We start from the raw sequence: 27,639 nt of genomic DNA, 5'->3' as shown, positions 1-27,639 counted from the left end.
ATGATGGTGTGATTCCGGGGACTTTGTTTTAAATGTTTCTAAGTGTCAGAAGTGCCCTGAGATTGAATGGACTTCCTTAGGTGCAATAGTGAGTTCACCATCACTGAAGGCATTCAAGTGGACTTGTGACACTCCAAGTCTACATGTCACTACTACAGCAGTGACACTACAGAGGTTAAGCCATGAGACAGAGAAAGTGTGGTCTCTAAACTAACTTCCCCTTGTGAACCTAAAGCAGGACGGATCAGTGACACCAGGGCAATAGATGGATGCAAAAAAAATTCTAAGACTTATTTTGATGATTCACGTGTCATTACACACATCATCAGTCCTAAGAAAAAGGGGCACATCATAGTGTGAAAAGACCATCTTCATCCTCTCTTCCACTGAGGACCTCTTTTCCTTCTCCAACTTCATCTAGCCTGTAAAGAGAGAAGAGAGCCTGCTGGTGAGACCACCAAGACCGGCAACCAGTGGATGCTGCTAAATTACAAAATGATTAACCAGGGGCTGTTTGAGTCAAAATGGCTCAGAGTCCATCCAGTCCAAGCCTCTTCTTTCACAGATGGCAAAACTGAGGCCACAAGAGATAAAAGGCTTTTTGCCTATCTATTATAATAAGGAGATTTAAAGTCCTTGTGTTAGCAAAACATAAAACCATTATCTAAATGTGTTTGTTTACCAGGAGGATCTCCAAGTATGACTTTGAAAAGTTACCTTGCTAGCCCTCAATTTCCCTACTTATTAATATTTACTTATTTATAGATATTGTAATATTGATGCAATTATTAAGTGAAAGGAAGTTCTTAATAACAGTTTACACAAAACCCTTTCATTTCTTTTCCATAAAAGCTATGTAACAGGACCATATGTAAAATCACTTTCCAGAGACTCTTCAAACTGTTTTTTTCAAAAAGACAAAACAAAATCTGGTCCTGTGGCCTAATTTGGTAGAGGAATTAAATCCCAGGAATGAAACTGTTTATGGTTTTTTCATTTTCCGTGCTGCCAATGCTCCTTCAATGAACTCCGGTTTAACAATGACCTTTTGAAGTGAGTTACCCAGAGTTGAGCAAATAATGGGGAGCATGGCATATCACTTTCCTTCTTTTGTGTGTCATACTTCTGTTAATGCAAGCTGCTAATATATTTGCATATTGGACAAACACCACAGTGTTATCCAAGGCAGAGGTTAATGTAAGCTGAATCCCCACAACTGTTTTACCTCTAAGGCCATATCTCTCCAACTCTATATTTAATCGGAATGCAAGCCCAAGGCATTCAACCACTGAATAGTATCTGATCATTTGCAACAGCTTGTCCAGTCATCACAGCAATCAGCCATGCAAGATGAATTACCTGGTGTGTTTCTGGAAACAATCGGCTTTCACGAATTTCCCTGAAAAGACAAGGCCATGTTAGAAGCAGAGTAGCTGTACTTATGTGAACAAAATGCTGGGGAAGCACAGGGCAACCTTATGAAGAGCAGAGGTGGTCCGAAGGTGGAAACTTAGGAACTGGACTTGGCAGAGAAAGCCACTCCTTTCCCAGATCAGATGATTACTTCTTTTGGCCCCTCATTACTGCCCACCAATTACAAGATTATTCCAACATTATAGACAACGGTTTTAAGTTCCTTATTTTTGGCCACGCAGCATGGCTTATGGGATCTTAGTTCCCTGACCAGGGTTTGAACCTGTGCACCCTGCATTGGAAGTTCAGAGTCTTAACCGCTGGATCATCAGGGAATTCCCTAAGCGGTTTTATTCTTAAGTTACTTAAATTCAGTTACTCACTTGGGTTTTAAAACACTGCCTTAGGACATATACCCAGAATTTCCCAAACTGTAACATGACTTTGTATGACAGTTAATGGCAAATGTCCACTAAGCTCCAAATTTCCTTTTGCAGGGTTCACTAGGGATAGGTGTAGAGACACATAAGTTTCACTATTGTTGCTCAAACAGGTTGAGATGATTATTGCTAGTCAGAGATCCTCACTTACTACCAGCTTCTATTAATGACTATAGAGAAATTTTTTCCCCCATTTTTCCAGGACCATTTTATGTGCCTGTACTTTGCATGAAAACAATAAACCCTGGTTCATGACTTCCTTATGCATTGCTTTAAAACTTTTTTTTTTTTTTTTTTGAAGATGGGGGAGGGAAGATAGAAGGTTGTGGACCAGCCGGAGAATCTAATGACAATCATGGACCCTACTCCCTGAAAAATACAGATGTGACCATTTCAAAGAGTTTACTGGTTCTCTCTGAGGTTCTCTCTCTGAGTCTTAGGTTAGGAAGTTTTACTTTAAGGTAACAAATACAAGACTAGGATGACTCATGGCTCTCTTCCTGAAGACATTCCCAACCAGCAGAGTCCTCCACCCCAAGACAGTGATAAGACAGTACTTCCCACTTAAGGGAGTCAGGAGGATGAAATGAATTAGGAGATGTCAAAAATACAGCATCAGAAAACACACAAAGTAAGTGTCCAATAAACAAAGATGCTCTCATTTTATGTTGTTTTTCTTTCTCAAAACATAAACTCTATCAGGAGGTGATGCTCAAAGCCTTTGGCATCTTAGGGAGAATGAGTTTACCTGCTATCCTCCTTGATAGATGAGGGTAATGATAGAAGTGGGACTCTAAGGAATGGGGTGGGGGAGAGCAGACAGGGGCAGGAAGCAAAATCCATCCACTCTCAGATCCTCCTGGAGCTTCCAAAGCTCTGAAAGGCTTCACCCCACCTGGTCCTGCCCTCCTTACCTCGAAGAAAAAACGCCAGAAGCAGTGCCAACAGCACGAATCCCAGGGAGGGAGCAATGATCATGAGCAGCTCATTGTTGCTGGTCATTCTCAGCTGGTGAGACACAGGGAGGCGCATTAGCCACTCACTTCCCAACATCATCCTCCCTGTTTGCCATCACCAGCACGCCTGCCAGTGGTGTCCCCCTTTCCCTGCAGCCCACCACATTTTGCCCAACGCATCTCAACAACAAAGCCAGCCTTACAAGTTAAACTTAAAGAAAAAAATCTTGGAGTATCTGAAACATTTCACCCAGAGCCCCCCAATTTTCCTAACTCTTCAGCATCAGGCAGATTGCTGTGAGCTGTGCTCTCCACTGTCAAGTCACTTTGCTGGCCATCGCCTAAATCCTTTCAGTTCAACCTACCCTGTTCAGTTCTTCTCCTGGCTGACTTAGACTTCTAGAGGTAACCAGGTAAAAGAGAAAGTGGAACTCGATTTCAAGTTTTCTGCAGCAGTGATTCCCAAAGTATAGCCAGTGGATCTCTCCATGAGATCAAAATGATTTTCAGGACACATTATTTGTTATTTTTACTGTCATTCTTTCATGAGACCTGCATTCCAGTTTTCCAGAGGTTGAGATTGTATGACCTGTGATGTGAAGGTGTTGAGGCTCTGATGATGTAATATGAAAGCAGACATGAGATCCTCTATCCCTTACTGAGCCAGACATTAATAAGATTTGCAAAAATGAAACAATGCCACTTTCCTCACTAATAGTTTTTTCATTCAGGAAAAAGTAGGTTATTTGTGTTTGTTTTCTTAGCCACACCACACAGTATGTGGGATCTTAGTTCCCTAACCAAGGATCAAACTTACACCCCCTGCATTGGAAGCACAGTGTCTTTATGCCTGGACCACCAGGGAAGTCCTGGGAAAAGTCCTTATTTTTCATAAAATATTATTTGCGTTAACATATTTGTTATCCCTTTTAATGAATTCATAGTTTTTAATTTCTCAGTTCTAATTTTTAGGAATATAAAGGGGTCCTGACACCAAATAGTCTGAGAAGCACCGCTCTATGGGCAGCATCCAGTTCCCTGGGGGCTACACCAGGTCCCATTGGCCAGGCCAGCCTGCATCCCTTCAACTGCCAGTCCCTTCTCTTACAAGGCAGTAAAGGCAGAGCAGTCGCCTCTCTTTGAGGAGAGAGAAAGGGAAGAAGGAAGCAGGGGTGAGACCTTCACTTTTCCTTTATAGGCTGTTTATACTGCCTGAAGGATTCCCGTGAAGCAGTTTGAGTCACTTCTGTGATAATAAAAATGAATGACGGATAAGCTCAGGGAATAAGAGGAATGCTGGAGACCGGTGTTGATGCTCTAGGATGTCCCTGATCCTGGGCCACCAGAGGGGCCGCAGAATGGTTTCGATGTTTATATATATATATTTCTTTTTTTCTTTTCAAAGCATCTATACATCTAGAATTGATGATATCAATGTCATTTCTGCCAAGAGTGTCTACAGATTCCTTCACTATTTCATAACAGTTGTAATGCATTTTGCCCTTGGATAGATATGCGTCCCCTAATCCATTTCTGCAAACGTTTATTGTGGATTTTAAAACTCTAAGTCATACTTCAAAATACTTCATGCAAGTTTTTACCTGTTCTGGTTCGATTTCATTTTGCACAAGAAATGATGTCTCAGGTGCTGAGGAGAAAGAGAAAATAATGCTTATATTTCCTATGGGAGAATAAAATGTTACATCCTGAAACATTTTAGTTGATGTGCTTAATCTTTTAATCCTGGTTTTCCTTTTTTGCGTAATTTATTTATCCATTTTTGTTTTGATATGTTTCTATCTAAAGTTCATCTGCTGTCTAATATTATCCCCCAGGAGCATCTCCATTTTATAGATGGGTAGAGTGAGTCATTAAGCCACCAGGCAATCAAATCTAATTTTTCTTTAACCACCAGTGGTAAATTCAGGACTTTTATCCTGAAAGAAAAATTTTCGGTCTATCGGTTAACAAATTTTTATTAAGCATTTATAATAGGCCATGCACTATTCCAGCTGTACTGTTGGCCTTCTCAATGGAATTTACAACTTAGTTGTTGTTTAGTTGCTAAGTCTTGTCTGGCTCTTTTGCGATCCTAGGGACTGCAGCCCGCTAGGCCCCTCTGTTCATGGGAATTCCCAGTCAAGAATACTGGAGTGGGTTGCCATTTCCTTCTCCACGGCATCTTCCTGACCTAGGGATGGAACCCTTGTGTCCTGTATTGGCAGGTGGATTCTTTACCTTTGAGCCATCAGTAAAGGCTCTTTAGTAAGTCCCTTACAACTTAGTACAGACAGCCAAATTTAAACAAATACTGTGAATACCAGGAAAAGTAATTGTGCAAAACTCTGGGCAGAAATCGTATAAGATATCAGAGGAATATATCATAAGGATGGCTGACCTGTTCTCGAGGGTCACATTGTTGAGAATGTGAAATTTAAGCTGAGACATGGAATCATTTATTTGTAACATAGTTGAGTTCAACCAGGAAAACAGAATCTACCAAGGACTAAGCATGGTGCTGGGCATTATAAGAATGCAGAGATGAATATGGCATGACCCCACCCGTGTGAAATTTACAGCACATTAGAGAAGGGTTGTTGTTGTTCCGTAGCTAAGCCGTGTCCAATCTTTGTGACCCCATGGACTGCAGCACCCCAGGCGTCCCTGTCCTTCACTATCTCCTGGAAGAGATAAGTCTCAGATAACTCAAAGCTGAGTTAGTCTCAGAACTGAAATGAGTCTCAGATAACTTGAAGCTTATTCCTCCTCGTGACACTGGGCCATTGCCTGACCCAGTGTCAGCAGATTGGGAAGAGCAGATGTGCAAGGCAGGGGGAGAAAGGTTAGGGGCTCAAATTTAGAGTCACTGATGGAAGGTACCCCAGGAACATGCAAACACAATTTGCATAATAAGCAGCTGACGGATTTGAATCAGAATCAAACTGGGGAAGAGGTTGGAGCTGGAGATCCTGCTCTGGGAGTCATCAGGACCTCAGAGTGTACAAGAAACCCAGGGCTGCTGTCCAGAAAGAGGAAGTCAGAGGAGGTGGAGGAGAAGGAATCGGAGGCAGGCAGAGAGCAGGAGTGAGAGTGGGGTCCCAGGGCGGGGAGAACGTCCGCAGGGGTGCAAAGGCATCTGTGCGGGAAAACTTCCCAGAGAAGCAGAATACAGAGCCACACACAGAGGAGGCCCGAATGTAACAAATATCCAGGCTAAGCATTCTTGAAGTTGATCACTGTTTCCCCCAAGCTTCCTCGCACTCAAGGCAAAAGGAGAAATGTGACAGATTTTGTAAGGTTTATAATTTCATACAAGAGAGCATGTTTCAAGGGAAAGTGACTTGTAGAATGCCTAGGAGCAGAAAACTAGGAGGGGGGATATTCAGCATGTTTTCATATCCTGCAATTTAGTTAATGCTGTTTTTCTCCTAGTTATTATTCCCTAGAGCTGGAAATTGCAGGTAAATATTCAAAATTCCTACCCTGGTCTGACAGAATCCTGTTGTGTTACAATCATTTTGATGGGTAAGCCCCAAACTGAAACCATCAAAGAGAAAAGTCAGCCTGGGTTGGTTTTGTAGGAGCTAATCTGTATTTTAAACTGGAGTCTTCTCAAGGGAGACAAACACTGTTGAGTGATACCAAAGAGTACTTTCTCTTCTCTTTCTCCTTTTCTTCCCCCTTTTTCTTCTGAAAATGCCAGAAACCCGAATGGAAGCCCTCGTAGGACTGCAGCGTTATACACCAAAAAGCAACAAGAAATACACGTGTATGGTTGGCTGTTCTTCCTCGTGAACAGCAGCGATGCTAACGGCAGGGGTGGGAGTCAGGTGCAGACTGCTGTTTCTTGTCTTCTGGGTTCTGCTGGCTTTATACTCTCAAGGCCCTGAATCCTGCCACGAGCCCATTCAGGTGAAGGCAGGGCCCTCCCAGAACTTGCCAGAAAAGTAATTCTGTCAGGGGGCAACTGTAGTAGGTGGAATATTGTCCCCACACCTCCCAAAATCTTGTTGAATCCTGCCCCAGACCACAGGTGCAGGGCCTTGCACCAAGGCCTTAGAAGTAGAGCCCAGAACCAAGGTGACCTCTGAAACTGACTGAGCTCCTTTGTAACCGTTGCCAAAAGTACCCCTGATCATCACTAACAAGCTTCCTGACTTCCAGTTAGGCAAAGAGGCACACTCCAGTAAGCACCCTTTAGTGCCCCAACCAATCACCTAACTCCAACCTTCCAGCAGGAATTTTCTTTGTCTTGAGGCTATAAAAATCAGCTATTAACCCATGAAAATGGTCGGGTTGGCCCCCTGTGCTTGCAGTGCCCACATTTCCAGATCTGGGGCATTTCAGAAGGGAGTGAGTTCATTCAGAACAAAGAGCAGAGATAACATGGCCCTGTGAGCGCAGTGGGCAGACCTCCTGACTGCCTCAACAATCGTGTGCAAGCAGAACCTCATCTTGCAACCTTATCTAGAAATAGGGTCTTTACAGATGTAATTAGTTAAGGATTTTCAGATGAAGTCATCCTAGATTTAGGAGCAGCCCTCAAAGATACCAATGGGTGGTATCTTTCTAGGAAGAGAAGAGGACACAGGGAGATACAAGCAGAGAAGGTCATGGACTACAGAAGCAGAGATGGGAGTGATGCTGCCATAAATCAAGGAATCCCTACAGCACCAGAAGCTGGAAGAGGCAATGAAATATTCTCCTCTAGAACCTGAATTCAGAGAAGACAGGGCTCTGCTGACACCTGGATTTCAGACTGCTGGCCTCCAGGACTGTGAGTGAATAAATTTCTATTGTTTTAAGCCACTTGGTTTGGGATACTATTACCATAGCCCTGGGAACCTGATGCAGGGATGAAAGGGAACTGACATAAAAGGATGAGAGAGCCTAAGAAGGAATCAGGAAATGGGTGCTGAGCACATGTAAGAAGACTAAATGGAATTGAAAGGCCTGGCATTTAAGCTCAAAAGAGCATTAATCTAATATCATATTATTACTAGCATTCCACTGAAAATTTAATCGTCAGGAACAACCCTGCAGGGAAGATGTTGTCACATATTGCCAGTGAAGAAACTGAGGTTCCAAGGGTTGAGCAATGTGACCAAGATCAGACAGGTAGAAGGTGGTGGGGCTGGAATTTGAACCTGTCAGATGGACACCAACATCTATGCTCTTAACAACTCTTATTACAGTGGAGTTCAAGCACAACTGTAATCTAGAAACCACATGTCACATTGAGCAAGAAGGAATGATCAGTATAATGATTTGCATTCAATCTAGAAAAGGGATGGTCCAGAACAATGGTCTCCAGAGAGGACTCAGTGCTCACCTGGACTGTGCAAGGCCATCCACTGGGAGTGAGGAAATTGAGAGCTCCTGTTTATATTTAATTAAATTGAATCCTTGCAACATTTATCCGAGAGGGATATATTTCAGCATGTACATGCTAGGTGGAGGTGTGATTGAACAAACTGTCAATAAATGTTTTACCGCTTGTAATACATTATTATTCTGGTCAAGAGGGAAAGAATGAGTTGCTTGGAGACTGTGGTAGGCAGAGTAACGACACCCAAAGAAATAATGTTCTAATCTTTGAAATTTGGGATATGTACACGGCAAAAGAGACTTTGCAATACAAGTAAGTGAAGGATCTTGAGATGGGAAGACTACCCTGGGTTAGCCAGCAGCCCCAGTGCAATCACAAGTATCCTTATAAGAGGAAGGTCAAAATGCCAAAGTTGGGTTATGTGATGATGGGAAAAAAGGTCAGAGAGAAAGATTTGGAGGTGTTTTGTTGTTGACTTATAGATGGAGGAATGGGTCCAAAGCCAAACAAAGTAAGTGACATCTAAAAGCTGGAAAAGACAAGGAATTCGATTCTCCCCTAGAGAATTCAGAAGCAAAGTGGCCCAGTCGACATTTTGATTTTAGGTTCTGACCTCCAGAGCTGTAAATAACAATCTGTGCTGTTTTAAGCCACTCAGGCTCACTCACTCAGTTGTGTCCAACTCTTTGCCACCCAGGGACGACGGCTCCTCCGTCCATGGGACTACCATTCTGGTAAATTGTTATAATAGCAACAGAAAGCTAACACAGAGACACTGGCCTAGAAGATCTTCCTGGACAACAGTGGGTCTGCACAAGGGATGAAAGGAAAGTTACTTTTTCTTTACAAGTTCTTTGTACGCTTTGTACTTTGGCCACATATGTGTAGTATCGATCTTAAATTAGTAAAATTGTAATAACAACAACAAAAGAATCTTAAAAATTAACCATGCTTTTCCCAGGTAAAGGCACTCACCAATGCTTCTGATTAATATCTGATTTTCCTACAAGGTGCGAATGTATCTACACACACAAAAAAAACCAAATTGGGACCCCTTGGCAGCTAGATTCTCACTATCAGTTAGTATGATTTTCTGGATAAATTTTAGGCTCTTGAGTTCTGGGTATGCATGGGTACTCTGATAAAATGGAATTTCTGTTAAAAAATCAGCCCTAGACCTCAGAGGACAGTGAGACTACCAATCAGCCTCCCTAATGCTTTACCACCACTAAATATTTCCCCCAGACTTCCTGGCTCTCTGACCTTGGGCAAGAGATTTTCTCTCTCTAAGCCACAGTTTATTCATCTCAAAATGCTGCTATTTTGCCAACTGATTTTGTTATGTCCCATTTAACCTTTATATCTCTGGATGAATTTTTACAAAGTATTTGAATGACCTGAGAAAATTATTACATACTAATTTTTTTTTAAGGATATAAAGCTATACTTAGTATAGGGAATGAATACATAAATACTCAAAATATATATACAAACACATAAATAGCTCTTGTTTCCCAAAGAAACCTAAAAAGAAATCCAAAAGGCTAACTATATCTGACTTTGAGTGGAAATATTGTAGGCAAATCAATTTTTTTATTAATACTTTAAATGATTTCTAAATTTTCTCAAATGTGAAAACTTTATAAAATGTTCTGTGTTGTATAGTCGTTAAGTCGTGTCTGACTCTTTGTGACCCCATGGACTGTAGCCTGCCAGGCTCCTCTGTCCATGGGATTTCCCAGGCAAGAATACTGGAGTGGGTTGCCACTTCCTTCTCCAGGGGATCTTCCCAACCCAGGGATCGAACTCTTGTGTTCTGCATTGGCAGATGGATTCTTTACTACTGAGCTACCAGGGAAGCTCAAAATAGTCTGTGTATCTTGGGTCTATTACTAGAAACTCTGCAAAATGCCTCAGTTAAGGGAAAACTGTTGGGGTGTGTGTCATTTATCTGAAGCTGGACCACAGTGATATTCTAAGTGAAACTTTGAAGATAGCTGTTAGAAACTCATTTACCTGCAGCCAAAGAAGGGGTTTGTGGTGCTACTAGAAAAAAGGTACCTCTCAAGATCTGAGTACTAAGGAATATAAAGGTGAAATAGGATATACATATCAGTTGCTTTAACAGGTCAAATATGTTTTTTTTATAATAATGGGTGCCTATAAAAACTGGTGAAATCCAAGTAGAACTTGTAGTCAAGTTAATTGTATTATCATAATGTAAATTTCTTCTTTTTGATAATTCACTGTAATGTAAGATCTTACCACTAGGGGAAGCTGGAGGAATGTATAGATCTCTCTGTACTGTTTTCTGCAAGTCTGTGGGAGTCCAAAATTATTTCAAAATAAGAAGTTTTTTTAAAAAATGACTTAAATACCAGCCATTTTATATAGCTCAATCTAATCTATGCATGATATGTAGTAGCCTGGCAGTAAAGACTTATTGAAAAAAAAATGTTGAATGAACTTTAAAGCACAATTTAAAAGAACATAGAGAGAATGACTATGAAAACAATTTGAAAAACTTTTTTTAAAAATTGCTGTTATACTATGTTGTTAAGGGAAAAAAAATGATCTGAGAGGACATAACACAAACTGTTACAGTAATTATCCCTTGATCTCAATCATTAGGGCGAGGACTGGGGGAAATATTTGAAAAACAAGAAACTTCCATTTTATAGTTTTAACTTTTTCTTTTACGAGAGCATGTATTTATTTCGTAACATGAAAAATAAAGTTTAAACTTAAACAGTATGGCATGAAAATATCCCTTCCCTTCAGAGGGCTTCTCATCTAGTAGGGTAGGGGGTGATGTTTAGTGCACACTCTGGAAAATGAACCTATGGAAATAAACTCACAGCTGCCCTTTCTAAGAAACTGTCCAGATCTACTATCTGGACAGTCTGGATTGAGTTACCTGCAAGGGATGGCCTAAGGGCCAGATTCCCCTGCCACCTGTCTTTGCACAGCCCCAGAGTCAAGAATCCTTTTTATATTTTTTAATGGTTGGGAGGGGAAAAACCAAAAGAAGAACTCATAACGCATGAAAACTGCAGGCAATTTACATTTCGGTGTCCATTGAGACAGTGCGGTGGAAGCCTGGAGGCGTCATTTGCACATGTGTTGTCTCCAGCTGCTCCTGCAGTGCTAAGGCAGGGTTAAGCAGCTGAGGCAGAGAACAGCATGGGGGCTTGTAAGGCCTGAAGGTGTACTAGCTGGCCATTCACAGAAAGGTTTGCTGACTACTGGTAAGTGAATCTACCAGTGCAGAAACAACATCTGTGGAAGCAGGAAATGCCATGAGTTTTGAGCACAATTTTGAAAGCCTTCAGACCCTAAGATGATAAGAAGAGTTCCTTTGAAGGTGGTTTTATGTCTGAGGGGGTAGACTAGACCCCACTCTCTTACTCAAATGAAATCATGTGCTTTATGCAGTTCTGGAATGGCATTGAATTTTTAGGCTAGAAAATTTTTTAAGAATCCATTCTGAAAATTGCCCCTATTTCTAGTCTTTTAGCAGAAATGTGCTTCAAAATTCCTAGAACCTTCTTCTCAGAATCAGTTACTGAGCACCTTAGCAGGCCTAGCATAGGGATGAGCACTTCATATAACTTATTTCATTTCGGTGCTTATGAAACCCATTTCACAGATGTGTAAACTGAGGCCGAACATTTAAACCACTCCACCTGAGGTAACACAGACAATAAAGGGAAATTTGAACCCAACTCCGAATGACTCAAAAAATCATGATGGTAACCACTCTGATAGAAAAGAATAAGGGCATATTAAGATAGTATTTGAAAACATGAACGCTCTAACCATTGAATTTCACACCAGAAAGTACCTGGCACTATCTTCTCAGTGCATATATTATGTATGCTGACTCGTTACTGAATTCATAGACACTGGAACTCATCTGTTTCTACTTTTAAAACAAATTTAACTATGAAATAAGTTAGTTCCATGGTACAATCTTAACACACCCCTAGAATTTTAAAGGAGAAGGCAATGGCAACCCACTCCAGTACTCTTGCCTGGAAAATCCCATGGACGGAGGAGCCTGGTAGGCTACAGCCCATTGGGTCGCATCAGACACGACTGAGCGGCTTCACTTCACTTTTTCACTTCACTTTCATGCATTGGAGAAGGAAATGGCAACCCACTCCAGTGTTCTTGCCTGGAGAATCCCAGGGACGGGGGAGCCTGGTGGGCTGCCGTCTATGGGGTCGCACAGAGTCGGACACGACTGAAGTGACTTAGCAGCAGCAGCAGCACAGAATTTTACAAGTGACAACCTCAAGACTTCAGAGAAGTTTCTTACCTTTCATAGGTAACAGTTGGCTTATGCTGCCACCTTGTGGATTAGTTGTGGTATGGCCTTAAAAATCCAAAGGACAGCAAAAGGATCCCAAAGTCTGAATATTTTAGATTTGAAAGAAATTCAAAGTTATCTCCTCTGGTTCCCTTGTTTTAATCGAGAAAAATTTAAATCTAGAGAGACAGTGTCACTCACTCAAGGTTTCACAGTGATGAGTAACAATGAAAGTGAGTGACCAGAACCCATATTTTCTGACCTCACTTGGCAGCATAAGACAGATCTGGAATCTCAAAACACGTTTTGAAAATAGAAAGAGTCATCTACTGAATTCACATGCTCTCTTTAAATTTTGGAGACCTCTGAATAATCTACAAGTGTACTGTGAACTTCAATCAATCAAGAGAGCATCACCTATGTGAACCTGGCATTCCTTACCTCCAAGGGCAAAATTGGGTAGGATCTACTTAATTTTGAAAGGAAACAGAAAGCAAATTAAATATCGGTGCCCAAAGTGGCTCATAAAGGGGGAGAAACAATGACTTCGCATTTCACACAGATGAGGTAACAGAAGGACACCAGAGATTCTAGAACATCATTATTTAAGAGTCACCCAGTTTCAAACTGTGCCTCCAACTTCCACTGCCTCCAAGGATGCCCCAGCAGCACAAGCGTCCTCATCCTTATGAGAGCCCAGAGTCACCACCTCAGGCTACTGCTTTCACGTGCTGGTATCTGCATGTCTCGGTGAAACACAGACAAGACTTCATCCCTATTCCTTCCCCCCTGGACTCCTCTCTGTAAGGCAACGCCTATCCCTGCTCTGCCCCCACCAGCTGATCTTTATTGTGGGAGCGGGCAAGGTGCACATTTCACAGAGAACCCTCTGGATTATTAGCAACAACTGTAATAAGTGGATACCAGGTACCAAGTGCCTCCTTGATGCCCAGCACGGTGCCCGGTGTTTTTCCACGTTTGATCTCAGAGTGTTCTGTGCGACACCATGGCTGTCCTCATCTCACAGCGGGAGTCATGGCCTCGAGAAGTCAGGCAACTGGCCCAACTGACAGAGCTAGCAAAGCAGAAAGCAAACTTCAGAGCCAGGATTTTCCACCTGCAGAGCCCAAGCTCTTTTAAAACTCCGGGTGCTGTGGCCCTCGGAATATACAGCAAGAGCTCACACACACTTGCTCTGAAAAGATCAGTGCTGGAGGGTGACTGACCACGCTGTTGCACGGCACAGTGGCAAGTGGCCCAGTTGGAATGGAACCCTAGCCCTCTGCTGTCTAGATGGGTGCAGTTTCTGGAAAGAGATTCTAAAAATTATTCTTATTGATATTGCTGCTGCCGCTGATACAGTAAGGGAAGTAGTTGAAAATACACAAAGCACTTTAACATTTATTTTCATATTTGGACCTCAAAATGAATCTATGAGGTAAGTAAACTTGGGAAGAATTATTGAAAGAGAAGGAAACTGAAGCCCAGAGAGGTCTCGTATTTTGCCCAAAGGGGCAAAGCTAGTGCCAAATGCTACTAAAGGTAGAACAATTGTGTCTGCTTAGAAATTCCACTTCCATTCTCCTCTTCTGCGTCTGGGTATCACAGGAGTTAAGATTCCACAAGTGTGGGGAGGTTCTCGCCAAGGGGCATTGGTACCTTTGTTCATTGATTTGTTCACAGTGGGAGAACGGATTCCTCACCTCTTCACAGAGCTCGCTGTGGTTTATCCACTGATCCCACCCTCCTGTGAAACCAGGAATGTCTCCAGTGCCTGACTTGGTGTCCGAGGGACAGTGTGGTCTGCAGTGATCACCCAGCTCACCTGGCTGACCGTGGGTGAGGACCCTCTTAGAGCCAGCCTCAAGTTCTAGTTTCAGTGGCTGGTATGTAATTTCATTTTCACTCTCTGATTGCCTTACCAGGGACATACCTCCCCTAGAGCTTGGCAACTTTGTTTCATCTTATTTGGTTGACCTTTCTGAAGGTGAACATGCTAGAATTACACAATTCAATTCCAACTTTATTAATGAAAGAAAAAACCATTTGTACGGTTGGTACAGTGTAACACTATTGAGAGAAGCATCCTGAGAATCCACTTTTTGTCCTTTTCCCTTTATCCCCAGACTGCCGGCCTCCCGACTGATTCCAGCGCAGGAAGAGCACGGGGCCTGAGAGAAAACAAATCAGCTAATGCCTCGCGAAAGATGTTGCCTTTGAAATCAGCTGCATCCAATTTCTTTCCTCCTAACCCTGGCATTTGTGAGTGAAAATGAGCTTAGCTTCTTTCCCCTGTCTTCATTTGCTCCTTCTGCAGAACTTGGTGCCAATTCCTCCTACAAGTCCTTTATGCCCTTGATAAACTGAGGGCCCAGATAGTGTCAAATTCTGACGGGGCTCAATTTTGGCTTCAAGGAAATAGTGCAGCGAAGGCGGGACAGCTCTGATTCAGGAGCCAGAAGAGAGTCCTACGTATGACCTACTTCATCTTCTATTTGATTTTTTTTGTGCCTCTGTGCCTGTTTCCTTCCGTGCAGAATAAAGAGAGTCTACCACACCGGCAGTTCCTATATGCCCTCTGGGGCCAGGGCTGGGCTTCAGGTCCTTGGACTTAGCCCGAGACCCTTAGAGGTCCTCATTCTGCAAATCTTTTGTTGTTCTGGCTTGCTTTGTCTGTAACTGAAGCATGATTGCCTTACAGTGTTGTGTTGGTTCTGCCTTACAACAGTGTGAACCAGCCACATTATATGTATTTACACATCTCCTCCCTTCTGAGCCTCCCTGCCCCTTTCCATCTCACCCCTCTAGTCATCACAGAGTCCCAGGCTGGCTCTCTGTGTTACATAGCAGCTTCCCACTAGTTATGTATTTTACACATTGTGGTATATATATGTCAATGCTACCTTCTCAGTTCATCTCACCCTCTCAGTCCCCCACTGTGTCTCTATGTCTGTGTCTCTATTCCTTCCCTGCAAATAGGTTCATCAATACTATTTTTCTAGATTCCACATGTATGCATTGGTATACAATATTTGTTTTTCTCTTCCTGACTTACTTTACTCTGTCTTGGGCAGAGTAGGGCCATCTATGTTTTGAATAAGTTCCCTGTGGTTCCAGCCCATGGCCAGGCCTGGTGTAGATGGGCTGGATGATCCCAAAGTTCAAGGTCTTGATTCCCCAGTCTTCTCCTACCTCCCTGGGAGGTCAACATGAGATCTGATTGTGCTTCCCCTTTCATTTATACCAACCTAGCTCCCTTGTCTCCTATCTCCACATCGAGACGCAAACCCTGCCTCTCCCATTTTTTTTTTTGCTTCTCTTTCTCCTATACAAGGACAAGCCTTCTCCCTCACCCTGCCTCCTCTCTAAATATTCACCCTCCAACTCCTTGAAAGAACACCTAACATTTCTTCTCTGACAATTGCTCAGCATTGGACTTTAGGGTGTCCACCCACAAGCTTACCCTGTTTCCTTAATGGTCTTCCGGCCATAGTTCATGGTCACTGTCTAAACACCTCATCCTACTAACCAGCATTTAGAATTTCCTCACATTTACCTATACACTCCATAACCTTTGTCTCCCAGAGCCCTTTGTACCTTTGCTGGCTCTCTCTGCATCCTCAGTTGGCTTTTCTGCCTTCACTACATCCTCTCTCAAGGTACTTGTTCCTGTAAAGGAGGTGGGGAGTCTGCCTTCATCCTTCCATTCCCGTAGGGCATTCAGACAATGCCAAAGGATCTTCAGTTACCCCCTCTGCTAATGAGACAATAGAGTGAAGGGTTTAAGAGCTTAGTTTCAACAGCCAGGAGACCTGGGGTTCAAACTCTGGCAAATGTCTTAACCTCTCCACACCTCAATTTCTTCTCCTTTATACCGAATGTAACAGTACAATCTTCCTCACACACCTGGACAATGCCTGACTATGAGATAATGTACCGATGGCATCAAGCCCAGCCTTTTCCTAAAAGCACTCAGCAACTGTCATTTGTTATCAATGACTTCCAAAATTATATCGGCAATCCTGAACTCTCCCCTATGAGATGATATGTATGAAAGCTTTGGTATAGTGGTAAGTCCCTATTCAGCACTTACACTGTATCATCACAGTAATGATATTTGACCAGAGGGAGGTGCCAGTCATCAGACACCAATCCCCACCAAGGCATCTGTAGGTTGCCCAGCCCCACATTTCCAACTTCCTGTTAGACATCTTCCAGGGACATTTCAAACTCAAGACCATTGAAATGATTCTCACTCTTCCTCCTGGGGCTCCTTCACTGGTGAACACATCACATCAGCTAATCTCCCAAGTACAGAGCATCAGTCATCCTCTCTTACTCCAGCCACTGAGTCTCCTCAATTCCAAGTCCTAAACGGCTCTGACTGTCCCTTCTCTGCTGTTACTGCTGTGATCATTCTAGTCGAGACACTCCTTCCTGTCTGAATTATAGCAGGAGCCTCCTGGGGAGCCTCTCTGCCTCCAGGTTTACTCCCCTCCTGTACATCTAAAACTTTTTACAGAGCAAGTTTTCCCCAAACAGAGCTGAAAATGCCATTCTCTACTCCAAACACATGACTGGTTCCTTGGAACCCTGGAATGAAATCGGAATTCTTCAGCCCATTAATCAGTCCTTTAAGAATCTAGGCTACTCCTAGCTTTCTATCTCTGTTAGATTAAACTAGACTCTTAAATAATCAGAGATTCCATGCTCCTATAAGTCCCCCTACCTCTGCTCAGGCTGTTCTCCCTGCCTGTTCACTCTGCTCAATGAAATGTTCTCATCCATGAAGAACCAATTCAAGGATCTTTGAGAGAAATCATCCTGGCCCTCTTTTCCCAATTAGAATCCTTCTCTCCCTTCTTTGGGTCCCCAGGGCACCTCTTCATACTTCTACACCCAAACAAAGCCCACTGGATGGTGGCTCACTCCACATAAGCTTGTCTCTCCCACTCCTTTAAGGACAGAGGTCAAGACTTCATCATTTTGATCCTGGTAAGCCACGTTTAATGAATGACAGATTTGAAAGATCTTTACCAAGTATCATGCTACATATTTCTATGTATCCAAATGGAGTGCCAAGATAAAGATATAAAATCTCATCTCCAACTACTTTTCCCTCTGAGAATCCTTTGATTTGCTGGAAAGGCCAGCTTACTCTGGACTGTGAAGCTTGAGCTGGTTTATTAAACAGAGAGATACAGTAAGAGAACAAATGATCCTAAAAGTCCCCCATCCTCACTACCCCACCATCCAACTCTGGGACCAAAAAAAAATTACTGTAAAAATCTCAAAGAAAGGAAAATGTGACGATTACCAGAGGAGGGTTTGCTTTTTTTCCCCAGTTTTCCTGGGTTCACAGAGAAGTCCTCATACATATTTGGGTGCTTGAAATTTGAAATGATTTTACTGCTTAGACTTCATGCTGTTCATGAGCATAATGATTTGCCTTAGGGCTAAGAAAAAGTGAATCGGTGGTAAAGAATCCTCCTGTTACCTACTAAGATAACAGTTACCTTTTGCATGCTTACTAGCTAGCCAGACACTTATCTAAATTTTTATATGCATGAGGTTACACAACAGAGGCCAGAGAACCCCAGGGAAGAGTAGTGCAGCTGATAATCAAGCCCAGGCAGTCCTCTCTAGCAACTCCAAAGCTGTGAATTAATTTTAGGGTATTCTCTGCCCTTGCTGCTGTTGCTGTGGCTATTAGTCTCTAAACTGTGTCTGACTCTTCACGACCTCATGGACCATAACCCACCAGGCTTCTCTGTCTGTGGGATTTCCAGACAAGAATATTGAAGTGGGTTGCCCTTTCCTTCTCCAGGGGAATCTTCTTGACCCAGGAATCAAACCCACATCTCCTGCTTGGCAGGTGGATTCTTTACCACTGAGAGACCTGAGGAGCCCTTTTTCTGCTCCTGGACCCTAGTATTAATAAATACCTAAAGAAGTCAGGCAGGAGGAAGAAAGGACAAATGAACAAAAGAACACTCCTTCCACTATACAGAGCCACGGGGTCAAGTGAGTCCACCCTCTGGGGCTTCAAGAAAGAAGATCAGTGTGTTTGGAAATAGGATGAGATAGCAGAGCTCCACCCAGCCTAGAGTGGACAGGCACGTATTCTAGAGATGATCTACCATGGAGAACTGAACCAATGAAGCGCGGTCAGTGGTCTCTCCCACTCTCTAAAATCCATAGGAAGGAACAAGCCACAAACACAGTCTTGACACCAGTGTGTCCCAGGAGGGCTTCATGGCTCCCAGGACCCAAAAGTCGTCTTCAGTCATCAGACTCCATGACACTCTGTTCAGAGTTCCCCCTCAACCTAAGAGGCAAGGGAAGAAGAAGAGAGAGCCACACTCACTTACCCTTGGATGTGAGCAAGGCAGTGCTGCGGTGAGAAGTCGCCTCAGTGCTGCTCTGAGAGGTCCTGGGGAACAGGACAGTCTCTGGTTCTGGAAGAGAAAAAAAGTCTGATGAAAGGGAGCTAAAAGTTGGTGCTTGTGCCAAGAAATTTTTATAGTTGTTTTTGTAGTTTTCTATGTTTATTTTAGGCAAGTACAAAGACAACTATAAAAATGGCCCCCGATCCCTATGTATATTTTGAGGCTTTCCTGCTGGCTCAGATGCAAAGAATCTGCCTACAATGCAGGAGACCTGGGTCAGAAATATCCCCTAGAGAAGGGACATATTGGCTACCCACTCCAGTATTCTTGCCTGGAGAATTCCATAGACAGAGAAGCCTGGTGGACTATAGTCTATGGGGTTGCAAAGAGTCAAACATGACAGAGCGACTAACATATATTTCGAGTTTTTTTTTTCAAGGATTGTAAGTAATTTTTAGAATCTAGAGGAACTGTAAATGTTGTATTTGAAGATGATTATTTTAAGGACTAAAGGAATAAAACATACAAATTTGCTTAGGGTTCATGGACCTTAGGTTAGTACTCACAGTGTAATGGAATTAGCCAATTCATTACTGTAAAGTTGTTTAAATTAATCCAGGCCTTACTGAGGCAGTTGAAATGCCTAAGCCTTCGAGCTGTCTCATGATTGTTTTCTAATATCTTTACCTCAGAATTAAGAGTTTGAAATGTGGTGAGAGCTTTGACAAGGGCCCATAATTAATGGAGCTAGTAACTCAGTGAGAGTTCCAAGGTGTAGGATCAAGAAGGATTCAGGAGAGAGGGTGGGAGGGAGGAAGAGAAAGGGAGAAAGAGGGGAGGAGGGGATGGAAGAGAGAAAGAAAGGAAGGAAGGAAGTTCACCATCAAGGGATATTTTAAGGCATCTGGAGGTCTTTCAGAGAGTTGAGCCCTGGCATGATGGAACTGGTGTCTGACCCAGGGTAACATTTCCTGATTCTTTACTAAGTATCTGCAAGATTCCTAGGAGGTCAAGTTGAGAACTAAAAATGCTGATTTTTCAAAAACACAAGGGAAAAAAATAGGAACAAAAAAGGAAACCATAAGACAATGAAAAGGAACAATTTAATGAAACCACACACCCCCACACACATGCACACACAGAGTTATGGGATGAATTCCCACCTCCACGTCACTCCCACCCCTGCTTGTAAATTCATATTTAAAGCCCTAATCTCCAGTAACTCAGAACATGACTGTATTTGGAGATAGAGCCTTTAAACGAGTAAAAGTGATACCATATGGATGGGCCTCTTCAAATATGACTGATGTTCTCACATAAAGAGGAGATCAGAACACAGATACACAAAGGAGAAAGAGGATGTGAGTACAAAGCGAGAAGACAGACATCAAGGAGAAAGGCCTCGAAAGAGACCAACCCTGCAGACCCCTCAGTCTCAGACTTCTTTGCCTCCAGAATTGTGAGAAGTAAACTTTTGTTGTTTAAACTGTCCAGTCTGTGGTGCACAACCCTGACAAACTCACACACTCACACACACACACACACACACACACTCACAGGCTCTAGAACAAGTTGCCGAGCTGCCCCATTCAGTAGGAGAGCCCTCTGCCAAGGGATCCAGGGTACACCTGAGCAGCAGAAGGGAAAGGATGGCCGGGTGAGCCAGCTACCTGCCGTGAGGATGGGCCCCTCGGTGGAAGGCACCAGGGTCAGCAGTGTCGTGTCCTCCTCGGGAAGGGAGCCCAGCGTTGTCAGGGGGCACACGGAGGCCGTGGTTGTGAGCACAGCTGTGGTTCTCATCTGAAGTGGTGGTGTGGATGTGAGCTCAGAGGCAGTCACGACTGCTGTTGGCAGCACAGCTGTGGATGCTGTCACGGCAGCGGTGGTGTCGGTGGTGGTGGTTGGGCGGCGGGTGGTTGTTGAGCGCGTGGTTGTGGGGGCTATAACCAACAGAAGATGTGTCCGGTACCAAGAGGAGACGGAGGAAGTGGGAAGCACCACAGATAACTGCTGGTATCCATCCCTTTGCCTGTATTTCTACAGCCTCACCTGGTCCATGAGCCTGGGCCATCAAAACGCCTGTGAAAACTGGGATTCTAAACTCAAAACCTTGGCCTTTCCAACCTATTTTTCCACCCTGGCTAGAGTAATCTTTGACAATGACAAACTTAATTATGTCAGTCCCCCAACTTAAAACTTTGTTTTAACTGAGTTCTCCTTGCCCTTCTGGTGAAGATCCAATCCCTAACCCCACCCACAGGGCCCCACTTGATCTGGATCTTTCTTTTCAACCTCATGCCTCCACTCAATTCTTCTCACATTCCCTTGCCCATGGGCCTTTCTTCAGTTCTTCAACTATATTATTGACCTTCCCTCTGGAGGAACTTTGTACCAACTGCTTCCTAGCCCCTCTCTTCCTTAGACTGACTCCTCCTTAAACCACATGTCTCAGCTAAAAGGTCACTTCTGCAAAGAGGTCATCCACAGTCTACAATAACAATGTTTTCTGCACACTCATACTTGACCACAGATTTTGTAGCATTTCCTAAAGATACATTTATTTGTTGATTGTTATATAATGTCTGCTTCTCCTAGTACGTTGTAATCTCCACAAGCGAAATGCAGGAATTTATGTTGTTCTCTGCTACAAATCTATTACCTATCATGGTATTAGCAGATGTTCCTAGTAGATCTACAGTAGATCTACCTGGTAGATGTTGCAAAAATGTGGCATGAATGATTGCATCAAAAGGAAACCCAAGCCTAACATTTCAGTCAAGCAAGATGAAAAGCTCCAGAAATTTGCTGCACACATTGTACCCAAGTTAACAATTGTTTATTGTACACTTGAAAATGTGAAGGGAATAGAACTCATTCTAGGTGTTCTTTCCACAATAAAACAAACAATTTCTAAAGGTCTAAACAAATTGTTGTCTAAAACAAACAATTTCAAAGAGTGTAAAGATTGATTCATGCCAAAACTGCTCACCCCCTAAACCTCTGAATTTGGGTTCATTAGCAACAGATATTCTATACATACCACCCTTTCTTAAATATGCCAAATTTCCATTAACCCTAATGGACCAGAAAGACATCATTAGTTTCAAGTGAGCTGAGAAATGATTTCATAGAATATTGAGGTCAACCAGTATTTTATAAAATAATATTAATAGCTGGTTATATCAGGTTTGGAAAGCAAAGACTTGGATTGGCATCATTTATCTTCAACAAATCCAAATAATACCTTCTATCTCACAAAGTTGCTTTAGGAGAAAAATACACTAATGCTTATCAAAGTTCTCTAACTAGAAGCATCCATATCAGTTCTTCTCAAATTTTAGAGCCCATGAGAGTCACCTGAGAAGCTTCTTATGCATATGGCTAGTGAGAACTTGCCTTCTGAGATGCCAGTCCAATTAAGAACAGAGCCCAAGAATCCTTGGTCCTTGGTGCAGGCTGAGCACAGAGCTGACTTTGAGAGGCTCCATTCCAGACTAGCAGGAATGGTGATTATTGTTTACATAATTCAACCATAGACCCTGCATGCATGCATGCAGCTCAAATCTTTAGGAGTTCTGCCATATTTCAAATTTTATCAAAAGCAGCTGATAGTAGCAGAAGGAAAGACCACCTGAAAACTGCTATTTATGATTGTCTCCAAATCTTCTGCCCTTTTCCTTCACTGGAAGTAGCCCACCATTGGTTTATGGATGAAGCTAATGCATGAACAAAACATTTTATTTTGTTCACCCAGTGTTTTTAAAAATTTTGTAATCTTTGCCAACATGCAAAAATCAATACAGTCCACATAAAAACTGACAGATCTGAAAGCCCTTGGCCCAAATTTCTTCAGTTCCCTAGATAAGAAGCAGCTGCCCTCTTCAGATTGACTTTGAATTTCACTGGTTCTTTTCCCTACCCCCTACTCCTCACCCTCCACCCTTTCATTCGTTTCTGTGGGTTCCTCAGCTCCCACAGGCAATTGCTCCAGACTGTGGCTCCTCTAATCACAAACACGTCTCAGGTTGAATCAGTCCACTCATTGCTTAAGCAGCTTCGGTCTCTCTGCCGCCACCCTCTGACTCCATGACCCGTGAACACGAACTTCTCCACCCACAGACACAGCCCCGGGTGCTCACCTCTCCGCAGATCCAGGCGGATGTTCATCTTCACATCATTGAACCAGCCAGGCACCTCTATGCGGCAGCAGTACACACTCTGGTCACCTTCGCTGGTGTTGATGATGGTCAAGGAGACATCCCCTCTTTGGATAATCCCCTGAAGTTGGTATTTTGACGACTTTCTCGAAATCACCTTTGTCCCATCGGTGTAGAGAAGCTCGTCATTGCATTTGGAGTTGGGACACTCGCCTTTGCCCCAACACATACTATTACCATTCGGAGACCAGGATGAGTATGTACAGGGCAGAGTCACTGACTGACCCAAAAATCCTCTGATGACAGTCTGTGATGCTGCTGGAGCTGTGAGGAAAGATGAGAAAATTAAGCTGTGAGGTATTGAAATCTCTCAAATATGCTCCACAGGGATCATGCATGCAGATGCTTCCAGGAAGATGAAGAGGGTTGTACTGTATATGTTTCTTTAGCCCAAATTCTGGCCTGTCCTTTGCTGCCACCAAACTCCAAACTTCACACTCTGCTATCCCTCAAGTGGGAACAGCTGACTACCCGAGTCTGAACCCATCTCTGCTGCAGATTTGCTGATGAATTTGCTAATTTGTGGATTTGCTGATCTTGAGTACCATTCAATAAAACAAATTCTCCAGTGGAAAATTCTGACCCTTTAATCTAACTGCCCTAACTCATATAAACAGGTGTGAGTAGCACTCTAGCCAGTGTATGTCAACAGGCAGTGATTGTGTACTGCTGACGCGAATGCCTCAGATGGGTCTCCCTCTGTCTTCTACCCCAGAGTATATTATGGCAGAGTGTACTTAGTTCAGTCACTAAGTTGTGTTCGACTCTTTGTGACCTCGTGGACTGCAGCACACCAGGCTTCCCTGTCCTTCACTATCTCCTGGAATTTGCTTGGAAATTAATTGCTCTAGACCATTTGTTTGTTGTTAGAGAGTATGAAATTAGGTGGAAGTTTGTGGATTTTTTTTTAAGTTAGAACTGGAGAGGAATCATAGGAATTCTTTAGAATGGCAGCTGTGACTTAAAGATGCTGGAAGATTAGGTTGATCGTGTTAGCTATATGCAATGGAATATATCACCATTTTAAAAATGCAGTATCTGTGTTTCCCAGCTTCAACTGATCATCAGCATGGCCTGGGGAGCTTGTTAAAAATACCTGTTATCTTGCCCAACCCTGAGTCAGAGTCTCAAGACTGAGGCCCATGGCAATGTATACAACCAAGGTCACTGAACACTTGCTCTGTGCCTTCTCTAAGATAACTTCCATCTCTGAGAATCTACGAAACTTTTCCACTGCTGCAAATATTTAGCCCTCTGGTTTAACTGAGCATCAGTGATTGTTCCCAATCAAACCAAGCTATTGAAGGGACAGCCAGGCAGGCCATAGCTCCAGATCGTTAGGACGACATCACGCTCCTTCTTGGGTACCTAGATCTCTGTTCATTGTTTTCTTCAAGGTGCCCTCCTATGACTCTCCATTCACTACCTCTGTTAACCCCGACAGCTAAATTGTGTACGACATGGCCAGCAGCAGTGTGTTCCTCCCTGGCATAGCAGTCAGCAGCTTCCAGCTGTCCTTATCTAAGAGAAGATGAGCATGAGTCCTAACAATTGCCCAGGGAGTAAGCCAAACGATGTACACGCTGGGTTTTCCAAAGTTTGCTCTCAGGATGAAAGGTCCTTGTAAATTCAGACTTGCCTGGGACCTTCTCTTAACCTGCCGTCTCTTTTCCTTGCTGCAGTGGAGATAGTCCACACATTGTACATGCTATAGAAGCCCATTTTGCCCCACCCCATGGAGCTGGGGGGTGGGGGTGGGCTGGGTGGGGGGCGGGGTGAGGAATAATTGTCATCATCCTCAACTGTCATAGCAGTGCAGAACATGTGCACCAAAAACCAATAATTTCTAAAATATGAGCTTGTTCTCAGAACTAGTTGGTACATTAATTTGAAAAATAAGTGACAGAATTATTTCCACTGGAGATTCAACAGTTTATTTTCCCAACTATCACAGTACAGAAGGAGGCACCCCATATTCACCAAGGAAAGCCTCTTCCAGATAGAAACAAACTGGCAAAGGACAAAATAGACAATTCATAGATAGATAAGGAAATACGAGTGGCCATTACATTTCCCTTATCAGACTGGCAAAAATTTAGAAGAGTGATAATAACAAGTGTTGCCCAGTCAGGGGTCAAGCAAATGACTGGAGTAACCTGGAGTGAAATGGGATGTGAATTGGTACAGCCACACTCTGGGGTAATTTTGCAGTTTTGGTTAACACTAGAATGGAACTAAGCCTGAAACATTGCATGGTGTGTTTTCCACTGCAGAAAAGCACACAGGCAGAAGGAAGCCAATTTGAAAATGTTTACTTCCAGGTCATATGTGTGGGATGGAATCAACATGTGTATATGGGTAGCGGCTAACCTACGGCACAATCCTTCCGTTGAACTACACATACAAGATTAATAGAATGAGACAGATTTATAACTAATGATGTGAAAACTCCAAGGCTTATTAATGCATGAAAAGTGGAAATTTCAAAATGACATTTAAAATACAAAACCATTAAAAAGACAGTTTGCAGGATTTGCAGGCACAGACATATGAAAGTAAATGGATAGAAAAGTGGCTGACGGGACACACATCCAACTCACTGAGTCAGCATCTCCCTGATCAGAGACTGGGGTTGAGGGTAGTAGTGTCAAAGGGGATATTAGCTTTATAACAATTTAATTGTTTCACCAAGGGTATTTCTGTATTACTTATTTGTTAAAAATTAATGTTAAAAAAAGGAAGCAGGCGTGGCAGAAACACACCCATTATGCTTACAATGAAAACCTCATTCTGCCAGTTACTGCTTTTTTGTTCTCTGGAGGAAAGCCACAATAATCCTGATCTCATTATCTTCATGCGGCAAAGGGGAGAGAACATGCTCGCCTCAGAAATAGTCCTCAGGTCCACATGAGGTGGAGCATTAAATGCCACATGAAACAAATAAGCATTAAGACAAATCACCAAGCATATCAGAATGTAGAAATAGGAAAGAGACTGTTCTTTCCAGCTGCAAAATTATCCTGGAACAAAGAAATTAAATCAATCTCTCTTTTCAGCAATTACCCAGAATGGTGGGTACAACCTAGGTTCTGGCACCAGCCGGGTTCCTTCTCCAGCTGGTGACCTTATCCAAGGTGTTTCCCCAATCTGGGTCTCAATCACATCATTGACAGAGTAAAGGGTTTGATTTGGCATCTCTGAAGAGTGATTCAGCGCTGATCCTTAATGAGTCCGAGTAGTCAGTGTCTTCTAAAGGGTCATTTTAGAAAAGGCACAAATTGAAAAAACAAAAGAAATCATCCACCAGGCACTGTCTTCTTCAAGTAGGGTTGGAGAAGCTCACTCACTCAGTGTCCAGCCAGTGGCTGGAAAGGTGACCAGCAACCATCACCAAAGCCTCCACACTGCCAGTCCACAGGACAAGATAAGACCAGGCAAAAACAATGATAAAGAAAGTGACAGGAACTGCTTTCATTCCATTAACTCCCATAACGTATCTGGAGAGAGAGGTGGTTAAATGAACAACTACTACAAGGCAATAAGTGCTCTAATGGGGAGACTTCAGAGAGGACAGGAACTCATAGCAGACTCACTTAAACCAGTTTGGAGGCTACCGGTGGTCAGAAAAAGCCTGATTTAGCTGGAGACCTGAGACTGCATGGAGTTATAGAGGAAAATAATAAGCAAAGAGCAGTAGGACAAAGGTTTGTTTTCTTGAAATAACAGGTGTTTTCTCATGAAGCACATCTGAAAGATTCATGTGCAGAAACTAGGAACTGTTTAAACTGCAAGGGACATTAGATGTTGTCTAGTCCTAGAGTCATAGATTGTTAAAACTGGTATTATCCAGGTCCCTCCTTTCTTACATGAAAGGGCCATAGTCTTCAGTGTCAAAGGATAATAACCAAGATGTGACTTCAGCTCAGCCCACAGCATCCCGTCCTATAACTCAGGATGTGAGGGTCTGTACCAATCCACACTGAGTGTGTACATTTGCATCATCCAAAACCTGGAGACCATGTGTGGAAAATATAAGTTTTATCTGGACACCTGAACCCCCGCAAAATAAAATAAACCAAGAAGCAAATAAAAAATCCCAAAAATAAAGATAAAATAAGATTTATAATAATACCTCTTAGCAGAACAAATTCCCCTGGCGTTTACTGTGCTAGTAACACCTGGAAAGGACGTTTCTTTTCCTCATGTTATCCCATCCCTTATCTATATTTCTTCTTAAATTGCCATTTCTGGTATTAACATAAATATCCCCACCCTAAAATATCCAAAGATCTCAAGATAAACCCTGCGTCACAGATAGGGAGAGAGACCTTCCAAAAAGAGAAGCTGAGTGGATGCAGGAATGCAATGGATTTCTGTTTTATAGATCAGCCATCGGAATCCATCACAGGGTGCCAAGTCCTCAGGGACTTTTGGATGGAAGGACTGAGAACACTTACTCAGACAAAGCCGCCCAAGTTCAATCATCAGCCAGAGAATCAGAGGCCCTTTGGACATTTTGGCTGTTTGCAGATGTCAGGAGTCTGTCTGTCTGTCCGAATTCCATTTCTTATACTCCAGTTAAT

At 42.9% G+C, this 27,639-nt stretch overlaps 1 protein-coding gene across 1 annotated transcript; it reads right to left on the bottom strand.

Annotated features, from left to right (window-relative positions):
* Positions 1-293: 293 nt before the first annotated feature.
* Positions 294-27,639, bottom strand: TIMD4 (T cell immunoglobulin and mucin domain containing 4). Its single transcript, XM_043464869.1, has 8 exons — positions 27,514-27,639; positions 22,979-23,320; positions 20,510-20,779; positions 18,822-18,908; positions 4,411-4,457; positions 2,768-2,861; positions 1,360-1,399; positions 294-422 (listed from the first exon to the last, which is right to left on the bottom strand). Exons 1-8 carry the CDS (start codon positions 27,569-27,571, stop codon positions 350-352), a joined length of 1,011 nt encoding a protein of 336 aa, XP_043320804.1. The 5' UTR covers positions 27,572-27,639; the 3' UTR covers positions 294-349.

Source organism: Cervus canadensis, chromosome 4 (assembly GCF_019320065.1).
Source record: "Cervus canadensis isolate Bull #8, Minnesota chromosome 4, ASM1932006v1, whole genome shotgun sequence".
NCBI classification, from domain to species: domain Eukaryota; kingdom Metazoa; phylum Chordata; class Mammalia; order Artiodactyla; family Cervidae; genus Cervus; species Cervus canadensis.
The sequence above is the reverse complement of the archived record's forward strand: the minus strand, read 5'-3'. Positions and strand labels throughout refer to the sequence as shown.